Here is a 12090-nt window from a genome sequence, read left to right as displayed (position 1 = left end):
GGAGGTTCCACAGCCCCTTTTAGATTCTTTCTCTCCAGAGCCCCCTTCTTTTTCTGAAATCTCTCGAGTGGCCTCCGTTTGGGGATGGTCTAGCAGGCTCCACCTCCACGCTGAGGCTTTTGCCTCTGGATTCCTGCCTGCCCTGTGGGTTGAGCCCCAAGACCTGGAGGAAGGGCCCAGCGAGCACCTGAGCCTTGAAGGAGCACAGCCAAAGCTTCCGGGGCATGGCAGGTGGCTTGGTGTGGGGCCAGCCAGGAGACTCTCTGAGCCAGGCAGGGATCCTGACCTGCTACCTCTTCTCACAGCCTGCCGTGGAGCTGCCACCGTTCAATGGGTCTGACCTCTGTGTGGAAGGTATCAGCGTGAAGAAGCCCAAGAAGCAAATGCCTCCCATCACCAACCTCAGCTTCGCAGACTCGTTCTTGGATACTACGCTCAAAGTGCGCAGCCCCCGGGCTCTACTGGATGCAACAATCGGGCCCTCCCGAATGAGCCTTCGGCAGGACTGGAAACGGGAAGAAGCAAAGGTACTTTCAGCCACCTGGTCTGTACCAGTAACGGCTGCTGAGGGCAGAGGTCAAGCAAAGCCCACTTATGCATTCTCGGTTAGTAACTATCAAGATGGAGACAGTAAGGCCCCCAAAAGTGTTTTTACCAGAGCCCAATCCACTAAACACGCGGATCCAAACTTAACAAGTGTACGGCACACTGCCCAGGTGCTGCAGAATATGAAAACCATGGGGAAGCCCCAGTCTCCACCACCCAGAGCATCAGGTAACCGTGGGGAACATGTGCCTTGTCATCCCATCATATTTGAGGGATTCTGGCTCCATCCCAATCCTCAAAGAAGACCTTCGAGCTGCATTCTCCAGAACAGGGCACAGGGTTGGATGAGGGGTGTCCCCTGAGAGGATCTTCAGCCTGAGCTCACAAGCGGGGTGGGTGAGTGGGGGTGGGAGGTGGGGGATGGGGGGGGGGGGCACTGACTTGTTCAGGCACTCAGGTTTCTGGTATAGTGCTGGCCAAGGTGAGCAGCAAAGTGGGGTCCTTTTGCAACAGTCCCAGTGGGATCCCCTCAGTAGCATTTAGTACTTGCTTCCTCTAAGGTGGAGGCAGAGATCTAGGGATGGGTTATAGCGTTCAGACAGCATCAAGTGGCATGGATAACAAGGTGTGGGAGGGGATTGTGGGGCTCTTGCACACAAATCCCTGAAGACTCTGATGGAGCTGATGTATTTGCAGTACAGGGTGAGGTGGCTGGCTGTGTCTACACCCGGGGCTTCACATGCCGCCTGTTATTCACGTCAGGCCAGGCCCCCACCTTTCTCTGTTAACGTATACTCCTACCCCATGCTGTATCCCTCTGCCTAGTTAGCCCACCTCTCTCACTACCTCCCAGCTAGCTGGTCCTCGCCATAGCTCTCCTTGCCCGCCTGCCGTCTGTGTCCCTGGATGGGAAGGTTTGGAGCACCAGCTTTTGCTGCCACCTTTGCAACTATACCCTAATGCCAAGGATGGCAAATATGCTATGTGGCAGGTGCTTGGCACTTGCTGGACACAGGTGTGTGCTGCCTGTAGAGGCTCTGGGTGGGAAGAGCATCTGTGTCAGCTTCCATGCCTATGCCTGGCCGTCCTGTATGGGTAACTATGTAAAAGTATCTCTAGGAACCATCTGGCTATCCACACCTAGAGACCTCCTTCTGTGGAGAAATATCAACAGGAAAAAAAAATAGCTCTATCTAACAAGCCATACAGGTTCTGCAACAGTGAACCACACACTGGTACTAAAAGGGGGGATGTATCCCTAAAACTCAGGTCAGCAAGACCATGCTTCTGAGGACTCTAGAGAGGGTTTCCCCTCCGGCAGTTCCTGGTGTCCGCCAGTGACCTCCGGTGACTGGTGACCACATCCTGTGTCAGTCTGCACACAGGCCTATTCCTCCCGCGGGTCTGCTTAGGACTCCCTCCGAGAAGGATAGCAGTTGTCCTGTGAGACTCCCACCCACCCTTTAGCATGACGTCATTCAGCGATGACATCAGTAGAGACTCTCGTTCCAGACCAGAAAGGTTCTGGGTGGACATAAATCTGGGGGGATGCTTCACCCCATCTCCCCGCGTTGCAGGTGTAGACTGTGCTGATTCACACTCTGTCCAGCGCCCCACAGGTGGCCACTGCTCCTGTCGCGGCTGCTCTGACCTTTTGTAAAGTGTTAGTGGGCTCCTTGTATGTTTCCACTGGACAGTGCAATGAAAATTAGCACTTGCCACATGTTTAGCATCCCGGGTCCCACTTCCTCTTACGTGTCATAGTTTCTGTTAGAGACTCCCCCTTTTTCCATTGTTTTTTGTTGCAAATATTTCCTACCCTATAACTTGTCTTTTCACCCCTTTGTGGTATTTTCTTTTTATGTAAAAACATCTTAACTGTAATACAATCAGTTTAACCAGCATCTCTAAATGTGGTGATTTTTTTTTTTTTTTTGGTTTGTTAATGAAAGACTCAAGATCATAACAGTAACCCAGGAGTATCTGCTAGTAATGCATCTCCTAGAATTGGATCATCATTAGCATGAGGCAAGATCAAATAGATTTCTCAACAAGCCCCTCTGGAAATCCTCTCCACTTGTGTGTGGCACCTCTACCACATGGTCTCTGCCCACATACACAGGCCCATCCCTGCTTGTACCTGTCTGCCTCAGTGGTTTGCTCATCTCTCTTAGATCAGTGCCACAGTGTCTTCATGCGGCGGCCTTCCTGCTTTATGCAAATCTCTTCATCTTGTTCCCTCGGAAACAGCTGAGCTGGTATGACTGGTACCTCCATACACATTGTAGAGTCGGGCTATCACTAGCAAACAAACACCAAGAGGAAAAACTATTAGAATTTTTGGAGGGCATCAAGTGGAATTTGTACATCAGTTTGGGTAGAGCTGGCTTCTTTATCATGCTGAGCCTTACAATCCATGAATGTGGCGTCTCTTCATTTGCTCGTCCTTCAGTGTCTTCCTTTAAACACCTATACTTTCAAAAAAATATTAAAAGATGAGTATTTTATATATTTGAGTGTTTTGCCTACACGTATGTATGTGCAGCATGTGCATGCCTGGTGCCTGCGAAGGTCAGAAGAGATTGTTGGACCCCCTAGAACTGGGGTTATGGATGGTTGTAAACCACCATGTGGGTGCTGGGTCTTCTGCAAGAGCAGCAAGTGGTCTTAACTGCTGAGCCATTTCTCCAGCCCCTAAACCCCTAAACTTTTAAAATGACATTTAGTTATGTAGCGTGTGTGTGCATTAAGGTCAGAGGCCAACCTATGGGAGTCAGTTCTCTCCTTCATGTGGGTTCTGGGGATCAAACTCAGGTCATCAGGCTTAGTGGCACGTGCCTTTACATACTAAGATACCTCTCTGGATCCTACACTAAAATTTCCCTTGCTCTTTTTGGGCAGATTTCTTTCTCTGTATTTTTTCTTTGTAAATGGTATCTTTTGATAGAATTTTATTAAGTTTATAAATTATGCTCATTTTATAGAAATACTACTGACCTTAAAAATCACCATCTGAATAAATCTATTAAGTTATTTAAAGATTCATTGGGTTTTTGTCATGAGCTTGCTAAGTCAGAAACATAGACAAACACATCTGTCAGAACTGACAAACAATAAATTCACAGAATGTGGCTGTTTCATTGACTGCAACCTGCTAGATACTTTGCTACCCTTGATAACCCTGGTCAAGGCAAATATTTGTTCTTCTATGTCAATCTTAATTGCTGATATTACCTCTCCGATCACACATAGTAAATATATCTGATATGTGTGTGGCGGTATACATGTATGTCGCAGAATGACGGGAAAGGGTTCAAAGGCACGGTCAGTTCAAGAGTTTTCAGAAGCCTGAAAGCAGGGGTGCATAATAAATGCAGAGAGTCTGTGTTGATACGATAAGGAACCAAACAAAGCCCAGGAAGAAGCTGGAGTCCGGATACAGGGTGAGAGTTGAGCTACAGGACTGAGACCAGCTGTGGAGGTAAAAGGGCAAAAGTAGATCCAAACAGGAAAACAGGAAGGACGAGCAGGCAGCAGTCTAAGTAGGTCATGTCAGCAGTGGAGGTAGAACATGGTTGAAGCCTCTGAAGCTGGAGACAGACTGTGCTGCAAGGGTGGTACTGAACAGATGACCTGGCTCATGTGTCCACTCGTGCTAAAGGTCATTCCCCATCCTCAAAATGGAATCAAATGCTCCCAGAGAAAGACGCAGCCTGAAATCCTGAAATGCCAGTTTTACACAATATGGAGTAACTTAGAGCAGGGCACAGCCTAATAATAATGTTTCTAATGTTTAATTAGACCATCATATTTCAAATATTCAATTAGATCGCCATTTTCTTTTCCCTTGAAATGATTCTCATTCGTTTCTTTTTTATTATTTTATTTCACTCTCCAAGACTTTATTCATCTAGTCATTGTTCTCAAATGTATATAAGCCAGTCAATCATAATTCTTATTCTTACACAGTTCATTGTGTTTTGACTCTTTTTTTTAAAGTCAGGGCTTGGGGTGGAACTTCACACAAGCTGGGTGTTCTTTGCTTCTCTGTGACTGTGATAAAGCGCTGACCAAAAGCAACTTGAGGAAGGAAAGGGTTTATTTGGCTTACAGGTTCCAGTCCATTCTCAAGGGAACTGAAAGCAGGACCCTGGAGGTAGGAACTGAGGCAGAGTCCTGCTTCCTGGCTCTCCCTCCTTGGTTTGCTTAGCTGTTTTTCTCATACAGCCCAGACCCACCTGCCCAGAGATGACACTGCACAGAACGGGCTGAGGCCCTCCTCCATCAATTGGCAATTAGGAGAAAGCATCCCCCACACACATGCCCACAGGCCAATCTCAGCTTAGGTTCCTGTCTCTCCAGGTATGTCAGGTTGATCACTAATGTGTATGCGAACCTAAGCAAGCACTCTACCACTGAGCTACAACCTTAGCCCTTGGGTTATTTTTATAATGAAATAAGAAGCTGCAAACAGTGAACTCAACTCCTCCTGCCCTCCATTCCCCCCCGCAAGCCCTCGTGTGTGTGTGTGTGTGTGTGTGTGTGTGTGTGTGTGTGTGTGTGTGTATTCAATAAACATTCTTTTAATTTTTTTTTTTTTTTTACATTTTTATTTGGGAGAGGGGCATGTATGCCATGACATGAGAATGTGGAGGTCAGAAAACAACTTACAGGAACTCTCTCTCTACTGTGTGGGTTCTGGGGACCCGTCAGGTTAGTAGGGCTTGGCAGCAAGTTTTGTATGTATGTGAATACTAAAAATGCTAGCTTGTAGAGATAAGAGATAGAGATAGAGATAGAGAGAGAGAGAGAGAGAGAGAGAGAGAGGAGAGAACTGTTGATAGTGCTTAAAATAATACACCCCCCCAAAGGAGGTGACACACACCTTTGTTCCCAGAAGCAGAGGCAGGAGGAGCTCTGTGACTTCAAGGCTAGCCTGGTCTATATAGCAAGTTCCAGGACAGTTAGAGCCACATAGTGGAAACCCTGTCAGAAAACAAACAAAACAACAGAAAAACAAAAAAGAACATGTAGGAAAGTTTATGAACTCACCAAATCACCGGTGGTCTAGCGCTTACTGGGTAGATGTAAGAAAGTGTGCTGTTGGTGCTACACTTCTCTTGCTCTTCTGCAAAATGTCACTTCAGGGATGCTTTGTATGTATTTCTATGTGGTCGTTTGTACTTACAGTATATACTGTGGATAATATCTTCTCCCAGATTGTACTTCCCTCTACCTCCCAAGTGCCAGGATTGCTGCTTAAGCCAAAATGCCCAATTTTATACAGTGCTGGAGAGCAAACCCAAGCCTTTTTAAATAACTAGACAAGCAAGCTACCAACTAAACTATCCCCAGACCCCTAAACTCACTCTGTAGACCATGGTGGCCTTGAACTCACAAAGAGCCTCCTGCCTCTGCCTCCAGAGTGCTGGGTTTCAAAAGTGTGAGATACCATGCTCAACCTTTATTTTGTTTTTTAGTTATATGTGTGTCTATGTGTGGGTATGTATACATGTATGTAGGTGCTCACAGAGGCCAGAAGAGGACAGCATCACATCCCTTGGAGCTAGAGTAGTTCTGAGCCATCCGATGTGGGTGCTAGGAACCCACTTTTATACTCTGTAAGAGCAGTATTCACATTTAATCAACAGACCTTCTCTCCAGTCCTTCTACTGGGGGTCTTATGCATCTCTGATTAGATTTTATTAACATGATACTCTAATAATGCTACATGTGGCGCCATCTGAGAATGTTCTCATTGTTTTTACTGGTATATAGGATGCAACTGACACTCATTTACTATGCCCAGCTCTACACTTGATCGCTGTCTATAATGACTTTCATGTACATTCTCTTGAGTTTATTATGTAAACTACCATTGCTTTTATCTTCCATCCCAGTCCCCAGGCCTCTGAAGTCCTTGTCTTTTTTGATTGCACTGGCTTCACTCATCCTTGTTGTCTAGCTCCTGATTTAAAGGAAATTTACCAAAACTCATGCATGATAAAATGTCCTCTAAGTCTTTATAAGGACCACAGCTGACTGGTAAAGCACTCGCCCAGCATGTAACAAGCTCTGAGTTTAATCCCCTTTTAAAAAGGACATGTAAATAAACTGACATACCACGACCAACAGCCACAAGCTGGAGGTACATCGAGATAGAAAATTAGACCGCCTGCTCCTTGACACAAGGCAGGATAGATAGTGGTTGAATGAATGCCTGTGCTGTGCATTGTTCTACCTCTGTCCTTCAAGACTGTATATAAGCTGGCTGTGAAATCAACACAGGTGCTGTCCACATTGACTGGCAGTCCCCTCAGCTCAAAAAAAAAAAAAAAAAAAAAAAAAGCATACATCACTGGCTGGTGGTGGCACATGCCTTTAATCCCAGCACTCAGGAGGCAGAAGCAGGCAGATCTCTGGGGTCAAGGCCAACCTGGTCTACAGAGTGAGTTCCAAGACAGCCAGGGTTACACAGAGAAACCTACCTTGGAAAAAAAACCAAAAACCAAAAAAAGAAAAAGAAACGAAAAATGACACCTAAGGTTGACTTCTGGCCTCCATATGTGAGTGCACACATATTCACATGTGTACACACACACACACACACACACACACACACACACACACGAACTTATAAATATAATTTTTTAAATACAGACTTTTATACAGCTCTTGTATCCACATACTTATCATGAATGAATGACATCATTTAATTTTTGTGTATGCTAAAGCAATTATCAATAGTCTAGGAACAAACAAAATTTGGTTTGATGTTGGGTAGATGGTAGCTAGATTTGGCTTATTGGGTATAGCTAGAAATTGGTTCTTAGCTGGGTGGTGGTGGCACAAGCCTTTAATCCCAGCACTCTGGAGGCAGAGCCAGGTGGATCTCTGTGAGTTCGAGGCCAGCCTGGGCTACCAAGTGAGTTCCAGGAAAGGCACAAAGCTACACAGAGAAACCCTGTCTCGAAAAAAAAAAAATGGTTCTTAATGACAATTTATTTATTCATATCATTGTTAGTTGTTTCTAGTTCAGGTGTTTGCAAATAGAACTGCTGTAGGCTCTCCTATAGCAATAGGAATAGCATTGATGGGTCATGTTGATCATCAGTTACAGCTCATTGTGCTGTTATGTGTCCCATTTGGTCCAAGTGTGATACGATGTAGATGTTCTCTCTATTTTAGCTGTTCCATTCAATGTGCTTATGGCTTCAGTTTGCACCTCTCTGATGCTAATGAAGTTGAGTATTCCATAGCCCATTTGAACATACTTTTGTAAAGTGCTATTTTTTTATTTTTGAAAATTTATTTTATGTGTATGGATGTTTTGCTTGCATGAATGCCTGAACACAACATGCATACCTGGTGCCTACAGAGGCCAGATGAGGGCATTAGTTCTCTGGGACTGGAGTTACAGACAATTGTGAACCACCATGTGGGTTCTGGGAATTGAACTCACGACCTCTGAAAGAGCAGCCTGTGCTCTTACGCTCTGAGCCATCTCTCCAGCCCACCACCTACCTTTTTTTATTTTTGTTTTTGTTTTGAAAGAGGGTCTCAATCTATAGCTCTGGCTGGCTTGGAAGTTGCTACGTAGACCAGACTGGCCTTAACATCCCAGGTATCTGCCTGTCTCTGTCTCCCAAGTACTTAGATTAAAGGTGTAGACAACCACAGCTGGCTGTAAAGTGTTCTGTTGGCTGGACATGTTTTCTGCTAACCTCTTCTTGTTGATTTGTATGAGCTCTTTACATATTCTGAACACCAGTTGTTTGGTGGGTGCCTGTCAATGGCCTTTGGCTGTTTTAACATTCTGGGTCCTCTCCCACCCTTGTTTTCTTTTCTATGCAGTGTCTGTGTTCTCTATGTATATGCACATGTGGGTGCACATAAACTTGTATGGATAGAGGCCAGAGGTTGACCTTGGATATTTTCTTGTATGACTGTCTTATTTTTTGAGGCCAGGTATATCGTTAAACACAGCACTCACTGATTGGCTAGACTGCCTGGTCAAAGAGCTCTAGAGAGCTGTCTGTCTCTCACTACCCCACCCCCAGCCCCAGCATGGGGACTGGGGCATGAAGAGGTTGTCCTGGAGATCTGAATCCAGGTCCTCACATACCTCACCAAACACTTTCCATCTCCCTGTCTTAATGTTTAAATGCACAGAAATTATTAACCTCAACACATTTCAATGTCTACTTTTCCTACGATTAGCAATTTTCACTTTGAAAAATGTCCATATAATCCAAAGTTGTGAGATACTTTTGTTCTCTTCTAAAAGTTGTATTGTTTAACTTTTCACACTTAGATCTGTATTCCATCTGTCTTCGGGTGTCTGAGTAGAGTACAATATAGAAATAAATATCTGTGGTGATATTTGTAATCTAAGAAATAAAGCTTTCCTGAAGATCAGAGAGACAAAGGAACAAGCCATTAGAGAAATTCCTCACCACTACCGAATCCTCAGGCTGAATGGAAGGTGGGATCCTACCTCCACGAATTCTATGACTGAATGCTCCTGAGTCCTCAGCCGAAAGGGCTCTAGTTCCTGTCTCCTCAGGCCTTATATGCCTTTCTCTGCCCAGCCATTTTACTTCCTTTATCAACCTTCCTAGTGCTGGGTTAAAGGCGTGTGCTTCCCAAATACTGGGGTTAAAGGTGTATGCCACCACTGCCTGGCTCTGTTTCTCTCCTAGACTGGATCAATCTCATGTAGTCCAGTGTGGCTTTGAACTCACAGAGATCTCTGCCTCCCAGTGGGAGGATTAAAGGTGTGTGCCGCCTCTGCCTGAACTCTATGTTTAACTCTGACTGGCTCTGTCCTCTGATCTTCAGGCAAGTTTTATTAGACTACAATAAAATGTCACCACATTTCCTCTTTTTTGTCTAAAATAATGAAAGGTTATAACTAACATAAGAAAAACTATATACAATAAGTATGATAACTATAAGCAATATATACAGTCAATAATTACATTAACAATATCCAGTCCAAATTTATACATTTGACAAATTCAGAGAAAATATTTCATTATCTATCCTATTTTGGTGAGTCCAAAATATTGTGCCTTATTCACTTTCTATCCTAACTTGTACTACCAACTGAAAACTTTCTTTTGATGTCTTTAAAACTTACACATTTTACACCTTTAAGTTCAAGGCCACATTGGGCCACATGAGATTGATCCAGTCTAGAAGAAAAACAGAGCCAGGCAGTGGTGACACACACCTTTAACCTCAGTATTTGGGAAGCACACACGCAGTTAATTCCAGCACTAGGAAGGTTGAAATAGGAAGTGAAAGGACTGGGTAGAGAAAGGTATAAAAAGCCTGAGGAGATAGGAACTAGAAAGACTTTTGGCTGAGGACTCAGGAACATTCAGTCAGAGGATTTGTGGAGTTGGCGAGGTGAGAGGTGGCTGTGGCTCATCCTTTGTCTCTCTGATCTTTCAGCATTTACCCCAATATCTGGCTCTGGGTTTTCATAAGAAGACCATATAGGATTCCTGCATCAAACACCCATTGCTTTTTCTATGTAGATAGTCAACTAATCCAGAGATACGGGCTGTAAAGCGTGCCATGCATGCATCAGCATTCTAAGCTGCAATGCTGCATAAAGCCGGGAGCTGAGCATATAGGGCTATGCCTCCATAATGGGCGTCTGCTTCCCCAGTTATTTTACTGGCCAGGCTTCTTTAGTGGAAATGTACCAAAGACCCACTCCAAGACAGTGAGTGGCTTCCAACAACTGATTCTTATGGGTCAGCTGTATCTCTTCTGGTCATCTCAGGAAAGACTGAACTGGGCTCCAGGTGTAGTCTTGGCCCAGCTACTCTTGTGCGACTCTTCCTCCCAGGATTGGTGACCCCAGGGCTATACTACTACCTCTGCCATTTTTCCAGGCTGGCATTGCATCTGCAGGAAAAAGAACGAGACACGTCCCCTCCACATCTCTGAGGCTTTGGAGGTCCCTATATTCACAGCTACAAAATCAGCCTCCTCTTCGGTCACCCACTCACAACTTCCATGTAAGGGGACAGAGTATGAGATGGATAACGGCCGGTGAGGATAGATGTTGGGGCAGGAGCTCAGCCTTCACACTCCGGGACCATGTCCATCTGTCCAAGCACCCACGTGGCTCAGGTAGTACGTGTGCAAGTTAGGAGCTCACCTGGAGAAGGTGGGCGATATGGCACCAACCCCTGAGGACACCATTCCAGCACCAAACAACATCGGGAATCCTGTGGGTGGCTGGGAGCCTGGAGTGCCCTTGAAGACCTCAACTTCTGACCAGTTCAGACAAGCAAAATATACCTGAGGGCTGTTTTTGTGTGGTCTATGAACTAAGAATTTTTTTTATGTTTTTAAAGGGTTGGAAACAAAACAAAGCAAAATGTATAACCGAGTCCGCGTGTGGCCCCCGCCCCCCCAAAGCCTAACATAGCGGCTGTCAGCTTTGGTGTGGATATTTGCTATGGTGAGCAAAGCTGGATGCGACTCAGGTCAGTTTCAGCTCAGAGGTCCAGACAGAAGCTGCAGTGTGCCTCCTGACCAGAGAGTGCCCACAATGGAGTATCACCCTGAGAGGGGCCTGACCCCCATGTTGTCAGCATACCACAGAGGTCGGGTGACATCTAGGCATCATGGCCTCCTTCTCTGTAAGGACCACAGGAGGAGGCTTGCCTCCGTGGGCTATCTATCTTCTTAAACAGAGGCTTTGGCTGATACCAGGCTATGCTGCAAGCTGGCAAGCCTGTCCGTGCCAATGATAGTCTGATAGTCACGACCCCTGGGTTGTGAAAGGCAGATTAGTACCACCTGGACCTAGTGAAAGCTTGTCTCTCCGCCACGACCTTCTGCCTGAGTTACCCAGAACGACATGAGCAGCCAAGATCTGTTTCCCTCAGCCATCGCCCCTCCAATTAACAGTCTTCTTTGGGTCGTGTGAGCGTGTGCCTAATTGCCAGAGCTACTGGGACCACATCACAGTCACTGCCCATGTCTAGCAACTAAGGCGACGACCTTTTCAAACTGCCATGTCCCGGTGGAGCCAGCCCATCCAGAATGAAGCCAGACCAAGGCCCTTTGATCCTGTGCTCTGGGATAGGCAGGAAGTGAACACTGTTTCTCTCAAAGGAGTGGCTGCCCAAGCAGCTTGTCCTGCATGCTCTTAACTGTACATTCCCGTTGGCAGATCCTTCTCCTGGCGATCCCAGAAGATCCCTGGGGAACTGACCCCAAAGTAGAGGAATTGTGGCAGCCTAGTTGTAGATGACGGGCTGGCTTATTTGGTGGATGCCTTAGTAGGTGACATGGATGTGGGGGTGGGGGGAGTCTCTGCCTCATAGCCTTGGAGTTTAACCAGGGTATGACTTTTTTCCTACTGAGTCAGATGACAGGGAAGCAAACTGAGGGACAGTCTTCAGGTCCCAGGGTCCCCCTCTTTGGAAGTAGCAGCCCTGAACTGGAGACTGACTCCTGAGATGAGAGTTTGCCAGCGAGGAACCCCTGCTTGGGCTCTCCTAGGGAAGTTGCAGC

General features: G+C 45.9%; 1 protein-coding gene across 2 annotated transcripts in view; it reads left to right on the top strand.

Annotated features, from left to right (window-relative positions):
• Ttll8 (tubulin tyrosine ligase like 8) overlaps window positions 1–12090 on the top strand; it is a 66843-nt gene that overhangs the window by 40444 nt on the left and 14309 nt on the right. Inside the window, exon 13 of one of the 2 annotated variants that reach the window (XM_036208681.1) lies at window positions 306–774. In XM_036208681.1, the coding sequence (XP_036064574.1) occupies window positions 306–774 (469 nt within the window). Of the gene's footprint in view, window positions 1–305; window positions 932–12090 lie in introns of those variants that run through there. The other variant, XM_036208680.1, reaches the window with a different exon arrangement.

This window comes from Onychomys torridus, chromosome 16 (assembly GCF_903995425.1).
Source record: "Onychomys torridus chromosome 16, mOncTor1.1, whole genome shotgun sequence".
Classification (NCBI taxonomy): Eukaryota; Metazoa; Chordata; class Mammalia; order Rodentia; family Cricetidae; genus Onychomys; species Onychomys torridus.
The sequence above is the reverse complement of the archived record's forward strand: the minus strand, read 5'-3'. Positions and strand labels throughout refer to the sequence as shown.